At 52.2% G+C, this 17,218-nt stretch overlaps 1 protein-coding gene across 1 annotated transcript in view; it reads left to right on the forward strand.

The window, feature by feature from the left end:
* The window catches only part of SGIP1 (SH3GL interacting endocytic adaptor 1), a 54,645-nt gene extending 37,544 nt beyond the window's left edge, over window positions 1-17,101 (forward strand). Inside the window, exons 17-24 of the mRNA XM_077182641.1 lie at window positions 269-328; window positions 6,253-6,364; window positions 7,454-7,609; window positions 8,508-8,640; window positions 8,966-9,168; window positions 9,921-9,985; window positions 10,473-10,637; window positions 11,906-17,101. Coding sequence (XP_077038756.1) covers window positions 269-328; window positions 6,253-6,364; window positions 7,454-7,609; window positions 8,508-8,640; window positions 8,966-9,168; window positions 9,921-9,985; window positions 10,473-10,637; window positions 11,906-11,928 — 917 coding nt within the window. The 3' untranslated portion in view covers window positions 11,929-17,101. The remainder of the gene's footprint in view (window positions 1-268; window positions 329-6,252; window positions 6,365-7,453; window positions 7,610-8,507; window positions 8,641-8,965; window positions 9,169-9,920; window positions 9,986-10,472; window positions 10,638-11,905) is intronic.
* Window positions 17,102-17,218: the final 117 nt, after the last annotated feature.

Here is a 17,218-nt window from a genome sequence, read left to right on the forward strand (position 1 = left end):
GCCAAAAAAAAGCGAGAGCACCCCTGCAAACCGCTCACCCAGCGGGCAGAACGACTCTTCCAACTGGGCTTCCATAGCTTTGCTTCCCGCTTTCTGTCCCCCAGCCGGCGGCCGCTGTCACGCCCCTGTCCCTGCACGTGTGACCGCCCTGCAGCGCCTCGCCCCCTCCCCGTAGCGACATTAATGACCTGCTCTGTGACTCACACTGTGTCCTTCTCTCTCCCTCTCCTTAACCTTTCCCATCCCGCTTCAACTCCTGGCCATACAGAGAATGAACAGCCTTCCCTCGTTTGGTTTGACAGAGGAAAGTTTTATTTGACTTTCGAAGGTAAGTAGTGCAAAGCACAGCCGGTAACCACTCGCTCCCCTCGCTCTCTCGCTCCCGGGGTTCCCTTCCGAGGCTCCATCCAATCCAGCTTTCCGGGCTCCATCCAACCCAGCTTCCCGTGCGGAATGCTATGGCTACTTAGATGACATCGCCAATCCGACCGGAATCCTTTTGATTTGATTTGGTTTGTGCCATTTGTCCCGCTGATCTGCTGATCTCTCTTTTTTTTTTTTTTTTTCCTCGTTCATTTCATTAAAAAAAAAAAAAAAAAAAATCCGACCCAAGCAAACCAAAAGCCCAAAGGAACATTGCGAATATTCCCAGACGGAGGTGAAAACCAGGGAGCGGAGCCGCTTGCACTGCCGAGGAACCTGACCCTGCCAGCTCCCGGAGCTGGCTCTGGGCAATCCAAACCCCAAACCCCGAGGAGCCGCGTCCGCTGCCCCCTCCGCTCCTCCCGCCCCGCTGCTCGGCAGGAAGGGCTCCAGGATGGGCTGGCCCGAGCCGGGCCAGGCTGTGCTGCTGGGGTGCTCGGCTGCAGGTGTTGGGTGTCCCTGTGGATGAGGGGCGCTGGGGAGGGGAAAGCCTCGGTTTGGGGCCGATGGCACCTTCTCCGAGCAGTGTCACATCCCAGAGCTCCCCGAGGCTTTGGGGGCAGCCTCGTCCCGCAGGCACGGAGCCGACATTTCCTTTTAACAGCAGAAGGAGAGGCAGGGGTTTGCCTGCAGCGGGGAGGGATTCCCGCGAATCCCAGGGAAGCACCTGCGAGCTGCTGAGGTGCCTGCAGGCAGAGCCGGGGGATGGTTCCGTGTGGGATTCCCAAAGTGTCCCCTCTTGCAAAGGAGGGGCCTGGGATGGCACTGCCTGGATGGAGAGTGGCCCAGGATGGCACTGCCTGGCTGGGGAATGGCTCAGGAGAGGCCCAGGATGGCACTGCCTGGCTGGGGATGAAAGGAGTGGCCCAGGATGGCACTGCCTGGCTGGGGATGAAAGGAGTGGCCCAGGATGGAGCTGCCTGGCTGGGGAATGGCCCAGGATGGCAGTGCCTGGCTGGGGAATGGCTCAGGAGCAGCCCAGGATGGCAGTGCCTGGCTGGGGAGTGGCTCAGGAGAGGCCCAGGATGGCACTGCCGGGCTGGGGAGCCCTGGAGTGGCCCAGGATGGCAGTGCCTGGCTGGGGAATGGCCCAGGATGGCACTGCCTGGCTGGGGAATGGCTCAGGAGTGGTCCAGGATGGCACTGCCTGGCTCAGGAGCTCAGGAGTGGCCCAGGATGGCACTGCCTGGCTGGGGAATGGCTCAGGATGGCACTGCCTGGCTGGGGAATGGCTCAGGAGTGGCCCAGGATGGCACTGCCTGGCTGGGGATGAAAGGAGTGGCCCAGGATGGCACTGCCTGGCTGGGGAGTGGCCCAGGATGGCACTGCCTGGCTGGGGAGTGGCCCAGGATGGCACTGCCTGGCTGGGGAATGGCTCAGGAGTGGCCCAGGATGGCAGTGCCTGGCTGGGGAATGGCTCAGGAGTGGCCCAGGATGGCACTGCCTGGCTGGGGAATGGCTCAGGAGTGGCTCAGGATGGCACTGCCTGGCATGGGCTCCTTGGGAACATGGAGCAAACCCATCCTGGTGACAGTGATGGCTGAGCAGCAGCAGAAGGCAGGGATCAAGGGGGTGACCAGGGGGTTTAGGTCCTTCCCTTCCTCCTTTTTCCGAGGTCCCCACTCTGACAATTCCCACTTTGATGTCCCTGCTCCAAGGACATCTCCCAGTTTAGAGCCAGGAGAGGTCATGGAGGAGCTGCTTCCTCCTGGTGCTCAGGGCAGTTTTGCAGTTTCCACCCGAAATCCCTGTTTGGATTTCCTTTCTCAGGGGCTTTTTGGGAGCTCTGAGAAGAGCTGAGGGTAGCAGGGACAGTGTTATCCCTCAGCAGGAATATTCCAGCTCCACATTCCCTCTGCTTCCTCCCCGCCCCTCGCTCAGTCCAACACCAGCACTGCACGTTTGGTGCTTTTCCTGTGCCTTGGCATCTTAACCTTGAATTAAGGGTACTGGAATTCTTGGGCTTGGTTCTGGTGGTGTGAATGGTTTGGAGCTGGCGTGGGATTATCCCAGGAATGCCCCAGGATCATCCCACAGCCCAGCAAGGAGCTGTCTCGCTTCCACACGCTGGATTTCCTCATTGAGCTCTAAATATTTAAGCCCAGCTTGAAAAGAAAAAAATATAAACTTCACGTGCAGGGAAGTGAGAGGAGATCTGCTGAGTTTGGTGTCTGGAACCCAGGGCATGGAATGCCAGAAGGGAAATTATGGTTTCTTTCTGGATTTGGTTGGGTTTCTTGTGGCAAGATCCACGTGCTTGATGAACGTGGGGCAGTTTGTCCCTCTGTGGAAGGAGATGTGGTGATGCTCTCATGTTCTGGGATCCCTGACTACTCCACAGCTGCATTTTCCACCTTTTTTGTGGGGAAAAATAAGGCAAATTAAGCTGGTCTGCTGCTTATGGCTGGATCCAAAGCTCCATAAAGTGGATTTATTTTTTTTTCTCTGTTACTATCAGGTCATTTGTGTAAATGAAATGTTTATAAAAATGACTTTTGAAGCAGGAGCTGAAAAGGCAGGTTTGGGGTGGAGCTGTGCCAGAGCAACTCAATTTCTCTCAGGTTTCTGGACAATAATTACAATTCTTATAATAGTTCATACTTTTATTTTTTAGTGAAAACATGAGCGTAAAAATTAATTTATTGCCGGAGCCATGAAAAGAAGGATTTATGGATTCATGAGGGAAGAGTGGAGGGAACCAAGAACCCCAATTCCACCCACATGACCTTCAGACTATTAGAAATGAGGATGTTTTGCTGTTGTTGCTGCTCAGATGGACTCACATTCCCACATCCCAGCTGAGCCTGGGGATCCAGGAGATCTCCCTGGTTATTCCTGATTTTTCGTCCTGGAGAATCAAGGATGCAGATGCAGAGGGACAGAGGGAAAAGGAGAGATGAAAGATGAGAAGAGTGGGTGCTGTGGCAGACCCCTGGCCCACGTTCCATGGCCTGGTGCAGGGTCCAGGCTAAGCTGAGCTGGAATTTGTGCATTTGGGGAGTGCATTCTCCAAGCAATGATGATTCCATTGCCGAGCCCTTTCTTGTGCCTTCCCTAGGAGCCGAGCCTGAGGCTCCTCTGCTGGTTGGCACCTCCTCCATAGCCAGACTTTGTGGGTGTTTTTGGATCCCATCTGGTGAGGGCACACCTTGAGTGCTGTGTCCAGTTTTGCCCCCTCAGTTTGGGAAGGACAGTGAGACACTGGAGCTCATCCAGAGGGGACAATGAGGCTGGAGAGGGGCTGGGAACACAAACCCTGTGAGGAACCCCTGAGGGAGCTGGGGGTGCTCAGTCTGGAGAAAAGGAGACTCAGGGCTGCCCCCACCACTCTCACAGCTCCTGAAAGGTGCCTGTGCTCAGCTGGGGCTGGGCTCCTTCTCCAGCAGCACTGACACAGCCAGAGCACACAGCCTCGAGCTGCACCAAGGGAAATACAGGCTGGATAGCAGGAAAAAGCTTTTTCCAGAAAGGTGATAAAGTTCTGGAATGGCTGCCCAGGGAGGTGGTGGGGTCCCCATGCCTGGGTGTGTTTAACAAAGCCTGGATGTGGCACTGGGTGCCAGGGTTGAGTTGGGGTGCTGGGGCTGGGCTGGACTTGATGGTCTTGGAGGTCTCTTCTAACCCAGTCATTCTGTGAATCCTGTGATTCTGGGAATTCTGTGAATTTCCAGGGGGATGCAGTGGGAATGTCCCACTGCCAGGATACTGGCTGTGTTTGATGCTCTGAGGGGTCATTGCCGTGGGTAGGGAGCAAGGATTTGCTCCCAGTGGTGTCTTTGGGAAGAATTTTTAGAAAATGCGTTGACTTGCATGGCCCCTCAGTCATGGAGTTCTGGGGTGCAGTGTCCTGTGGTTTTGGGGACCATGCCCTCATCTGGAACTGTGTCTGTTCTTCAGTGGGAATTCCACCAGGGAATCCCTGATGGATATCCTGGGCTGTGGCCTCAGAGCAGGAGGCTCTGGGCTCGTTAGGATAATGAATGTGTGTGTGGCTGTGGCTCTGGTGTGTGTGGGTGAGGTGTTCCAGGAACAGCAGGACCCACTCCCTGAGCACCCCCATCCCGGCTGCAGCTGCAATCCCTGATCCCCCGGGGGTGGCACCGAGAGGGACACGTGTGGCTGCATCAGTGTTTGACACTTTTAGGCTGCATTAGGCACTGGAAGGGAAAATCCCTCATCTGTGCCTCCAGGAAAGAGCACTTAGGATTGATCCATTAACGTGGGTGCCTCGGGGAGGTGTGAAGGTTCCTCCCCGCTGGTGGAAACCATAATTTCTCCCATTAATGTACCCAAACTCAAAGTGTGATTGAAGTGACAGAAGGGCTTCCCCCAGGGGATGTTGCAAATCCCAATTTCCTGCTCCCAAACCCCTGTTTATTCCCTGGGGCAGTAGTAGAGGAAGAAGGAAGGGACCTTTCTGAGGATGGCCCAAGCAGAAGAGCTCACCAGGAACGTGACATGTTTTGCTCAGCTTTGCTTCTCCCTTATCCTCTGCCTGTGGAAGTGCTGCCCTTCCTGGGGCTGCTGTTGGAATTCCTGTGGCTTTGGAATTCCTACAGCTTTGGCTGGAGCTGGCAGGTGCTCGTGTCCTCCGAGCAAAGCCCAGGCTGGATCTGTCCCCCTTTCCACCCGTCTGGCAGGATGGTGATGGATTGAGGGGATCCCTGGATAAGCTGCCCCTCTGGAGTCCTTTGCTGTTCCTTTTTAGCAGATTTGAGGCAAAATAATCCTCATGCTTCACCCGGTGTACAGGATGTGGCATTTAAAAAAAGTTCCAAAATGGTGCCTTGCAGGAAATGGATGAGGCTGAAGGGCAGGGCCAGGGCAGGGAGTGACCTCTCCAGGACTTTTTTGGGTGTCTGTGGGATCAACACATTGGACATCTGGGCTGATCTTTGGATACTTTCCATGGGGAAGAGGTGTGGGTTTGGCTGTGCCAACCCCTTGGTGGTGGGCACAGGACTTAAGGGCCCTCAGGGGATTTCCAGCACACCTGGAGCTCCTGAGGAGCACTTGCAGTGATGACTTCATCCTCAAATGTCTTTTGGAAACAACAATTCCTGGCCAGCAAAGGGAAACCTGTGTGTGATCCTGCAGGGCTGAGTTATTTTAGAGCCTGGCAAGTGTACAAGGATGCACAGCAACACCAAGGCAAGCTTTTCCCCTTTCCCAAATCACGGAATCCTAGAATGGTTTGGTTTGGAAAGAACCTTAAATCTCAGCTCATTCCAGCTTGTTCCAACTTCCACTATCCCAAGTGGCTCCTGTCCAAGCTGGCCTTGGACACTTCCAGGGATCCAGGGGCAACCACAGTTTCTCTGGACAAGCTGTGCCAGAGCCTCTGTTTTTCCAGGTTTCTGATGATTTGCAGATTTCTCGTCGGGCACTGAGGGTTTCGTGGAGCGAGCGGGGTGTGGAGGATGCTCCAGGCATCCGCAGGGCAGGAGAGGAGAGCAGAGCAGAGTGTGCCGGGGATTGTAGCAACCCCCTCAGCTCAGGGGGACATCAGGGGGACCCTGCCAACACCCCGATCCCCAGGGTGACACAATGAACCCCCAGCCCCTTGTTGCGGGCCCCAAAAAGCGACTGCAAAAACTGTCATGCAAAGCCTGCCGTGAGGCAGCCCCGCATGCTGCTCCCACCTGGCCTCCTCCATCCTTTTCTTTGCTTGCTTTCGGCAGCGCGGCGGGGGCAGAGATCATTTCCCAAACGTTTTAAAGCCTCATCCGAAGCCTGGGGGGTTCTGGTGATTCTTTGCCCATGCAGTCAGGCTGGGGGCACGGCGAGGTGCCCGGCAGGTGCCAAGGGGGGTTCTTTGCTCTGTTTCAGGCTCATCACGGGGCCCCAGCCCCCTGACCATGGGGGCACAGGACACCCTGCCCGTGGCCGCCGCCTTCACCGAAACGGTCAACGCGTACTTCAAAGGGGCTGACCCCAACAAGTAGGTGCTGACCCCGGGGGTGTCCCTGCCGTGGGGACAGTGGGGGGGCATGAGGGGTTTGTCAGGGATGAGGAGGGCACTGAGGCCTTCCTCTGGCTCTGGTCCAGGGGGTTTTCCAGATGCTTTCTGTCCCAGCTGGGCAGCCAGAAACTGATGCCTTGTGCAGGCTGCCCCAAAGCAGAGGCTGGGCAGAGCTCCAGAATAAAGCAGGGATTTATTCAAAGCATCTCCTCCATGGATCCACCTTGGGCAGCACCCAAGATGAACCAAAATGGCCCCAAAATGCACGGCCGGGCACGGGCTCTGTCCCTGGGATCAGTTCTGCTCCATTTGCATCTTGCAGTTCATTGTCCCATCCCAGCTTTAGCCCCTGCAGTCCCACCCTGCTTGTTTTTCTCTCTCCAGCCCACGGGGTTTGTGCTCTTGGGCTGAGATTTGGATCATTTGTCCTTGGTGCCCAGCTGGAGCAGGAATTGTTTTGTCTCCCTGCTCTGTGCACAGAGCTCAGCATCCCCTGATGTGAGCCCAGACCCACACACTAAAGCAGCACAGAATGTGAAAATAGAAAAGCCAAACCTGAGGCATCAGGACAGGAGATGATGTGGTCTGGGGTGTCCAGGGGCAGGACACTGCTGTGGTGCCCCACTTAAAAATGTCCCTGCTGTGAGAAAGGGAGGTGAGGACTTTGTGTGAGGAATCTCAGAGGGCAGCACAGGAAGGGTGGCAGGGGGGCTGCAGCCTTTCCCTCCCGTGCCTGGCCAAAACAGGATGGCATTCCAACAGAAACTTGGAGGGATTTCCCACCTATGTTTTAAGACCCTCTAATAGATAAAACCCAAAAGGGAAGACCAAAGACAAATTAATTTCACTGAAATTCTGAATGACAGCAAAAATAAGAAGCTTCAAACAGGGTTTATTTAAGAAGATCCCTTTCAGCCTTTGTGCTGTTTCTGCTCTCTCTGAGGCCACCAGGGGCTCAGATGTGTTGGGTGGGGAGGGGGGACTGTCCCCACACCATCCATGGTGCCAGCCCCCCCTCGCTGCTGCATTTTGAGCCCCCTTTGCTGCCCCTGGCTCTCTGTGCTGCAGGTGCATCGTGAAGATCACGGGGGAGATGGTGCTGTCCTTCCCGGCGGGCATCACCCGACACTTTGCCAACAACCCCGCCCCGGCCGTGCTCACCTTCCGCGTGCTCAACTTCAACAGGCTGGAGCACGTGCTGCCAAACCCCCAGCTCCTCTGCTGGTGAGCATTCCCAGCAGCATCCCAGGAGGGGCCGGCATTCCGGGAGAACGGGGGTGTTTGCAGAAATACATGGCCTGAAGGGCCTTCCTTGGGAGATGCTCTGATTGCGGGAGTGAAACTCTCAAACACTCAAATACCCGATGAAATCCCAGAATGGTTTGGGTTGATAGATCATCAGGATTATCCTGGTATCAGGATTATCCCATGGGCAGGGACACCTTCCACTGTCCCAGGCTGCTCCAAGGCCTGTCCAGCTCCCTGTCCAGCCTGGCCTTGGACATTCCATGGATCCAGGGGCAGCCACAGCTGCTCTGGGCACCTGTGCCAGGGCCTGCCCACCCTCACAGGGAACAATTCCCAATTCCCAATGTCCCATCCATCCCTGCCCTCTGGCACTGGCAGCCATTCCCTGTGTCCTGTTCCTCCATCCCCTGTCCCCAGTCCCTCTGCAGCTCTCCTGGAGCCCCTTCAGGCCCTGCCAGGGGCTCTGAGCTCTCCCTGGATCCTTCTCCTCTCCAGGGGAGCACCCCCAGGTGTCCCAGCCTGGCTCCAGAGGGGCTCCAGCCCTGCAGCAGCTCCATGGGTTCCTCTGGTCTCTCTCCAGCAGCTCCAGGTGCTGCTGATGTTGGCCCCAGGGCTGGGGCAGCTCTGCAGGTGGGGCCTCACCGGGGAGGAGCAGAGGGGCAGAATCCCCCCTTTCCTGCTGCCCACACTGGGGGATCAGCCCTGGACAGGGGGGCTCTGAATCCCAGCACAGATGGATCAGGAGAAGCCAGAGCTGGGTGGGAGGGAGCCAGTGTTCCTCTGGAGGTGGCATTGAGGGCAGACCCTGTGCTGTGTAGAACAGCCCTCTCCTGCCCAGGCAGGTTATCCAAAGGGTTCCTTCTCCTCTGTGCAGTGACAACGTGCAGAGTGACTCCAACTCCAAGGAGTTCTGGGTCAACATGCCAAATCTGATGACTCACCTAAAGAAGGTATCGGAACAGAAACCTCAAGCCACCTATTACAATGTGGATATGCTCAAATACCAGGTAGGGGTTTTTTTGTGAGATAAAACTGTGGGGGAAAAAAAAAAAAAGTGTGCTGATTATGGCTGTAAAAAATGGTAAATGTAAAATACAAAATGGTAAATGTGAAAAATGGTGTTTCCCTAGTGCAGAGTGGAGCTAATGTGAGGTGGGGGCTTGTTGTCCCACTGTCCCTTCTGTGTGGCACTGGGTTGTCTGGCTTTAAGCCCAGTACTAAATTCAGGGGGAATTCAAGGTCTTGCCTCCAAGTGCGATGTCCGCGTCTGTAAAATGGGATTTCTCCCTTCAGCCCTACGGAAACTAAATGTTTTTTCTGTCATTTTGGAAGGTGTCTGCCCAGGGTATTCAGTCTACTCCATTAAACCTTGCAGTGAGCTGGCGGTGTGACCCTGCAAGCACTGACCTGCGCATCGACTACAAATACAATACAGAGGCAATGACCACGCCTGTAGCTCTAAACAACGTCCAGTTCCTCGTCCCCGTCGACGGAGGAGTAACCAAACTTCAAGCTGTGCTTCCTCCTGCTGTCTGGTAGGGATTGCTCATCCTGCCCCTGCCCAGAATCTCCATCCTGCTGCAGGAGGGTCTGTGAGTGGGAGCTGGGGACACGATGGGGACCCAAACCTGCCCTCCTCTTGTAGGAGGAAAGGTTTAACCCCACTCTGATTCCCTTTCTCTTGCCATTCCCACAAGAAAATGGTCAGAGATGAAGGGACACGTGCAGGCAGCAGAGCACCAGCCCTTATTTTGTGTTTTGGCTGTTTTACCCAGGGTCTAGAGGGATGCACAGGCAGGCCCTGGCACAGGTGCCCAGAGCAGCTGTGGCTGCCCCTGGATCCATGGAATGTCCAAGGCCAGGCTGGACACTGGGGCTGGGAGCATCCTGGGACAGTGGGAGGTGTCCCTGCCATGGCAGGGGTGGCACTGGGATGAGTTTTAAGGTCCCTTCCAACCCAAGCAGTCTGGGATTCTGGGATTCATGGAAGGATGTGTGGCTGTTGCTGCCATAGGCACTGGCACATTTCCATGTCTCTTGCTCACCTGCAATCCTCATAACAATCATACAAATATTTTGTTTGGAAAAGCCTTCTAAGACTACAAAGTCCAACCATGACTTGAACTTTCACTTGCTGTGAAGCCCAAATCCAAGCTCCCAGAATTGCTGCTCCAGAGAGCAGCACCAGAGTAGTTCCTCACCCCACCACTTGCCTTGAGCAAAATTCAAATTACTCCTTGGCAATTTCTTGATTCCTACAGAAATGCTCTTCTCCATGTGTTTGCAGGAATGCTGAACAGCAAAGGATATTGTGGAAGATCCCTGATATCTCCCAGAAGTCAGAAAATGGAGGTAATCCTGCAAATATGCACGTCATTATCTAGGAATCCTTCAGGCAGGCATGGACCCGCTGAGGGTGCCAGCACAGGAGCCCAGACACTTGGGTTCCTGCTGGGGCTTGCTGGGGACAAAGCAATTTAATTTTGGAGCTTAAAAAGCAGGGCTAAGTGCCACCAGCGCTGCTTTGCCAGCCACCTTGGCATCCCGAGGGGCATTCACACACCGGGCCGGGATGTGGTGGGGTGCCAAGTCCTCGCTCCCCTCTGAGGGAGGCTGAGGCCCCGCTGGGTGGTGGCTGTCTCCCACAGGGGGTTTTCCAGTGGAGAGCTGTTCCTAGCGCTGGGATGTGTGAAAGGCAAACGCTGCTGGGCGGGTTTGGCTGTGCCCGCCCGGGGATGCTGCGGCTGGGGTGGTGCTTTGGCCGTGCCCCGTCCGTGCCGGGGTGCTCCGAGTGCCCCTCTCTCGGCGCTCACCGGCGTCTCTGGGGTCTCCATCGCAGGTGTGGGGTCGCTGCTGGCGCGGTTCCAGCTGTCGGAGGGGCCCAGCTCGCCGGCCCCGCTGGCCGTGCAGTTCACCAGCGAGGGCAGCACCCTGTCCAGCTGCGACATCGAGCTGGTGGGCGCCGGCTACCGCTTCTCCCTCATCAAGAAGAGGTTTGCGGCAGGTGAGTGTTCCGCAGGTCCCCTCCGGCCGTGCCGGGATGCCGGGAGCGCTGCCGCTGTGTGTCTGCGCACTGCAGCTCGGGCGGGGGGGACAGACGGACAGCCTGCGTGAAATAAACCCTGCTGCCACCTGCCAGCCTTGGCCTTCATGGCTCACACCTGCTCCCGCAGGAAAGGCAAGGCTGGCATCTCCAGGGCACCTCCAGGAAGAGCTTTTGCCCTGTTGCTGCAGAGAATAACGAGGATTTTTCCTCATGGCTGCAGAGAATAACGAGGATTTTTCCTCATTGCTGCAGAAAATAACAAAGATTTTTCCTCATGGCTGTAGAGAATAACGAGGATTTTTCTTCATGGCTGCAGAGAATAACGAGGATTTTTCCTCATGCTCATGGCTGCAGAGAATAACGAGGATTTTTCCTCATGCTCATGGCTGCAGAGAATAACGAGGATTTTTCCTCATGGCTGCAGAGAATAACGAGGATTTTTCCTCATTGCTGCAGAAAATAACAAAGATTTTTTCCTCATGGCTGTGGAGAATAACGAGGATTTTTCCTCATTGCTGCAGAAAATAACAAAGATTTTTCCTCATGGCTCTAGAGAATAATGAGGATTTTTCCTCATTGCTGGAGAAAATAACAAAGTTTTTTCCTCATGGCTGTAGAGAATAACGAGGATTTTTTCCTCATGGCTGCAGAGAATAACGAGGATTTTTCCTCATGGCTGTAGAGAATAACGAGGATTTTTCCTCATGCTCATGGCTGCAGAGAATAACGAAGATTTTTCCTCATGGCTGCAGAGAATAACGAGGATTTTCCCTCATGGCTGCAGAGAATAACGAGGATTTTTCCTCATTGCTGTAGAGAATAACGAGGATTTTCCCTCATGGCTGCAGAGAATAACGAGGATTTTCCCTCATGGCTGTACAGAATAACGAGGATTTTTCCTCATGGCTATAGAGAATAACGAGGATTTTTCCTCGTTGCTGGAGAAAATAACAAAGATTTTTCCTCATGGCTGTAGAGAATAATGAGAATCTTTCCTCATGCTCATGGCTGCAGAGAATAACGAGGATTTTTCCTCATGCTCATGGCTGTAGAGAATAGCAAGGATTTTTCCTCATGGCTATAGAGAATAATGAGGATTTTTCCTCATGGTTACAGAGAATAACGAGGATTTTCCCGTGGGCAGGAAGGGCTGGTGGAGGTGGGCAAAAACTCCTGGGAATCAGGGCTGCTCCCTCCCCCCAGCTGATTTCTGATCCCGTTTCTAGGTAAATATTTGGCGGATAACTGATGGAAGCTTATGCAAGTCCATGGAAAATACTATGGAAAATACCCAAGGACTGATGTGCGTGGAACGGGTTTTAATTACAGTTTAAGGAAAATGAACTAAATCCTGCACTCGGGACATTTCTGTTGGAAGTGTCGACAACTTTCAGCATTTTTTTTCCTTGGAAAACACCATCTTGACCAGTCCTCCAGTATTTACTTCTAGATGTAACATTGTTAATGGTTTTAAAATGTAATTATTGTATTTGTAAATTGTACTCATTCCAGTAAGGCTGTATTTTGGCAGTTAGACACTTGAGTTTTAGCATTTTACCATTCATGAAATGGATGTAATTTAAACTGTGGTATATAAATCTAATAGTAGTACTGTTGAATGGCACAATGCTTACAGAGGTAGATTGCATTTTGTCAATATATACAATTTAAATACGATACTGGTAGCTGTTATGAAGGGGGTGCCTCATCAAAAGAGAGTTCAGTAGGGCCCACAGGCTGATTTAATTTTCCTTCAGTCCTTAGTACGTCTCACAGCAATCAATAAAAACCTTCAGGTTTAGCTGGTTTAACTCCAGAAAAATATTCTTGGAAAGGTGGAGGTTCCTAGGACAGTCTCCCAGGAAAGAAATCTCACTTCTGCAAGGAGTATTGACTCCCAATTTCCAGCTCCGTGTTCTCTTACAGCTGCAGATTCCCTGTTGGAATCCCAGCAGCTCCTCCCTGCCCCGTGCCTGTGTATTTTGCAGGGATACAGATGAGGAAAGAAGCAGCAAAGAGGCTGGGTGGTCCCTCTGAGCTCCCAGCACTGGCACAAAGTGTCACTGTTGGCCTCAAGGATGTGTTTTCCCAGCTGCCTCCAGACGTTTGGTTTTTACGTTGCTTTGCTGGCTTTTTTCTGCCTTTGCCCCCCATTTTTGAAAGCTCTACGGGTTTAGAAAATGCTTTAAAGGATTGCAGCCGCACCTGCTTCTCTATTTTAGCACTCAGGCAGGGAAATGTGTATGGAAAACACTGGGAAAGGATTCCCCAGGGAGCAGGAGCAGCACGGGGGCTGTTGGTAGCAGCCAGGGCAGGGGCCCAGCTCGCCAGCACTGGGAGCAGCTGTCTTGTAGAGATGGGAAAACACATGGAAGTGCTAAACTGGAGAATGGGGAACAAAATATTATCTCTCTGTGTTTTCCCTGTCCCACTGAGTGCTGCTCATTCCTGTGGATCTCAGCCTCATCCCACTCCTGGCAGCACGGTGAGAGCGTTGGTGGCATTCATGTGCTGCAGCTGCTGAGCTGGGCTCGTGAAACAGGAGAATTTGGCAATTTTGGGAAGAAAAATGAAGGAACCTTTGTGAAATTCAACACAGATGCACAGAGGAGCATCCACGAATGGGGTGCTGGGACTTTGGGAATGTGTAAGGTGACAGAAAGTGGTGATTTTCCAAGTGTTGCCAGGATTAGAGTGGTGAATTTACATTGGAACACAGCCTGGGCATGTTGGGAAGTGCTTGCTCACGGAGCGGTTTGATGAAGGAAAACAGAGATCTGTGCCCATCTTAAGGGAAAAGAAGGAAATGTGGGGATATTTCAGGTGTGAGGTGGCTCCCAGGCTGAGATTTGGGGGGTGAGCTGTGTGTGAGATGACAGAAGGCAGCAGCAGGAAAGGAAAAGCACAATTTGCTCCTGCAGCTTCCCACATCCTCACAGATTTTGGGAGTGCACTCCCAAGTGTTCCACTCCATGAATGATTTTCCCCCTGAACTGGAAATTTGTATAAAGTGTGCAGCTCACCCCTTTCTGACGCAGAAATATAGGGGCAAACCCTAAGAATCAGGTTTATGGTGTGTACTATTGCTCCAAACCTATCCTTCCAAAAGGGATCTATGGCATAGACCTGAAAAAAAAAAAAAAGGATTTATAATGTAAATATTACCAGAACATAGAGATTTTACTTTATATTTCATTTGAAAGACAAGGTGTTTACATTAGCATTGGGTTTTTGAGTGCTTTTTAAACAGAAAAACCCATAACCCAAAGCTCCCAAGCTCATCCTGTTTGAGCTGATGAACAAAAGAGAGGTCAGTCACTTTTTGGGGACGCAGCCCTCACAGCCTGGAGAGAGAGAGGGGAACAGCCTGGGACATTTTGTCCTATTTCTGGGACATGTGGGATGTGCCAGCACTCCCAGCCCCACAGGGACACAGTCCCAGCTCCAGGCACTGGCAGTGACACCAACCCTGTGGCACTGGGACCAAAAGCAGCGATCTGGGACAGGTTTTTCCACACTGCTCTTGCCAGTTTTTGGCACAGGGTTTTCTCAGAGTGCCCTGGGGTTTGTTGGGAGTTTGGTGAGAGCACCTGGCTCCAGAGAGGGACCTGTAGTGCTCAGGGCATTCTCAGAGCTCTGCCGGCTTCACCTCGGCTTTTAGGAAGGAAAATCTGTGTATTTTCAGGGAATTTATCTGTTTGGGGTTGCCTGGCCCCTCACAGAGAGGTGAAATGGCACTGGTTTGGTTCCACACAGAGCCCAGACTGGTTTGGGTGGGAAGGGATCTTAAAAATCATCCTGTTCCACCCCTGCCATGGCAGGGACACCTCCCACTGTCCCAGGCTGCTCCAGCCTGGCCTTGGGCACTGCCAGGGATCCAGGGGCAGCCACAGCAAATCTGGGAATTCTATTCCAGGGTCTCAGCACCCTCCCAGCCAGGAGTTCATTCCCAATGTCCCATCCATCCCTGCCCTCTGGCACTGGGAGCCATTCCCTGTGTCCTGTCCCTCCATCCCTTGTCCCCAGTCCCTCTCCAGCTCTCCTGGAGCCCCTCCAGGCCCTGCCAGGGGCTCTGAGCTCTCCCTGGATCCTTCTCCTCTCCAGGTGAGCAGCCCCAGGTGTCCCAGCCTGGCTCCAGCTCTGGAGCATTCCCAGAGGGAAGCACAGCTCTGTTTCCCAGCAGGGCTTTTCCCAAGTCAGGCTGAGGCTGGAAAGGGGCTCAGCCCCCTGGCACTGCCCAGCCCTGGCAGCCCCGAGCTCAGCAGCACCAGGATCCGTCTGGGTGAGCAGGAGGATAAATAAAGGAGGCATTCAATCATAAATGTGTGAATGCATGCACAGAGAGGCTTCAGCTCCATTCCTTCCATGGACATTTCCCTTTAGACTGTCCTCAGCAGCTTCTCCCAGAGGAATTTTCCCCTGGGCATTTGGCAGCCCACACCTGTAGAGTCAAGGTCCCACTGGCAGAGCAGGAGAGCTTTTCCCCATGGACTCCTTCAGACTTGGAGTCTTACACAATTCTCAGCCAGCTCACGGTGCTCGTCACAGGAGACCTTTCAGAGCAGTTTCCTACTTTAACAGTATTTCTTAATAACTCTGAAATCTCTCAATAGTGGGAAGAGTCACCAAATAATGAGCTTTTTGTTTGGTGTCTGCATTTTTTCTTAAATAATACTACCCTGTTTACATCTTCTTGGTTTTGTTGTCATTCGGTATTCCAGTGAAATTAATTTGTCTTCACTTTGCTCTTTCAGATTTTATCTATCATCTTTTAAAACATAAGTGGGAAAACCTGCAAGTTTCTGTTGGAATGCCCTCCGTTTTTAGCCAGGCAGAGCAGGGATGGGAAGGGAAGGTGCAGCCCCCTGCCACCCTTCCTGGGCTGCTCCCTGAGATCCCCCCAGCAGGAGCATCCTAAAAAAAGAGTCACCACCTCTTTCTCCCAGCAGAAGCATTTTTCAATGGCTGGAGTGCACTGAAAAGGTGACAGATTTTTAATTTACCTAAGAGAGAGTCAAACATTTTTTCCCCTACCTTTTGTGGTTTTTATGTGAAAACACATTGGTTAAAACCCCTAATTTTGAAGCTAGTCATGACCAAAACATGTAATGCCATCCTGTTTTACTTTCCAGGTTAGAAATTACTGTCTCAAAGATTTCATTTCATAGCCAGAATTCTTCTGTTCCTCTTTTCCTCACGGCTTCCCAAGGAAATGAATCCGTGTAGAGCCGGGGAGGTTTTATGATAATCAGGATTATTCCAGTCAGGATTTTAATTCTTTCACTGCAAGGCAAGAAAAAGATTTGCAGGAATACACCCTGCTCCTGCCTGGCTTCCCTTGTCCCTTTAGGAGGGATGATGGTGCTGGCAGTGGTTCTTGGAACCACAAATGGATGGTGTGATGCTCTTCAAAGGCTTGGGGACGAGCAGGATGTGGTGGGACACACCAGGTCCCAGCGAGGCTTTGGGGATGCCTGGTCCATCCATAAGAAATCCAGGTTTTCTGGGACAGCGGGAATCGCTGTGGATGTGCTGCCCCCAAGTTGGGTTCCTCATCCATGCAGGAAGGGGTTTTTCACTCCCAAATGTTGTAAGGTTGATGAAATCCCCTGGTTGCTTGGATGACATGAAACAAACGGAGATGTGGCATGGTCTGAGCCAGGATTTGGGTTGGGATGTGCCGGGAAGCTCCCAGGGTTGGTGGGAGGAGAGCCCAGGATGTGGGACAACCCCACTGTGACACCCAGCAGTGAATCAGATATCCCCAGGTATCACCCTGGACCACTTAATGAACTCCCTCATGTATAAAATGTTTATAAATATTTGTGGATGAAGATACACAGGTCTATTTTTAAGATTTAAGTTAAATAAGTTAATGAATGGCTGGCCTTTTCTGCCTGAACGTGCAATGAGATATAATATACCTTTAGTCTACGATGGCCTAGGTACTGCTTAGTCTGTGATGAAAACTTTGCTGCTTTCCTACTGTTCTCAGAGAAAAAAAAAAACAAACAACCTATAAAAGACGTACAGGTTTGTTGCACAGGGACTACTGCAGCGAAGCTTTGTATTTGACCACTGGTAATATGAATGTGTTGTATTGACTTGTTGAAGATAATCATGAAACAACATATTTTAAATGTTACTTGCCTTATAGATTAGAGTACGACTATGTGGATATCATTTTTGTAAATACTGTTTTTTATAAATGTCTCTCCTCCATCCTCCCCGTCACCAATTTCACCGACTCTCAAATATGCAATTATTTACCATGCAGAGCGTTGTGACAAAGAAATCCCCACGTCAGAACAAAGTTTATTCATTCTATACATAAGAACCACATGAAATACCCAACTGAGTTGCAATTTAAATGTGATTATTATTATTTTTTTCCTTGAAAATAAACAAAAAACCGTAAAACATTCCTTTTTCTGAGCCAGTTTTGCTTCCAAGTGCAGGATCACCCACAGAGGAGCAGGCAGAGGGATTGAAGGCTGGCCCAAAAAAGGGTCCCTGTCCCAAAACCCATCATTGCTGCT

This window comes from Agelaius phoeniceus, chromosome 8, assembly GCF_051311805.1.
Source record: "Agelaius phoeniceus isolate bAgePho1 chromosome 8, bAgePho1.hap1, whole genome shotgun sequence".
In the NCBI taxonomy this organism is placed as follows: domain Eukaryota; kingdom Metazoa; phylum Chordata; class Aves; order Passeriformes; family Icteridae; genus Agelaius; species Agelaius phoeniceus.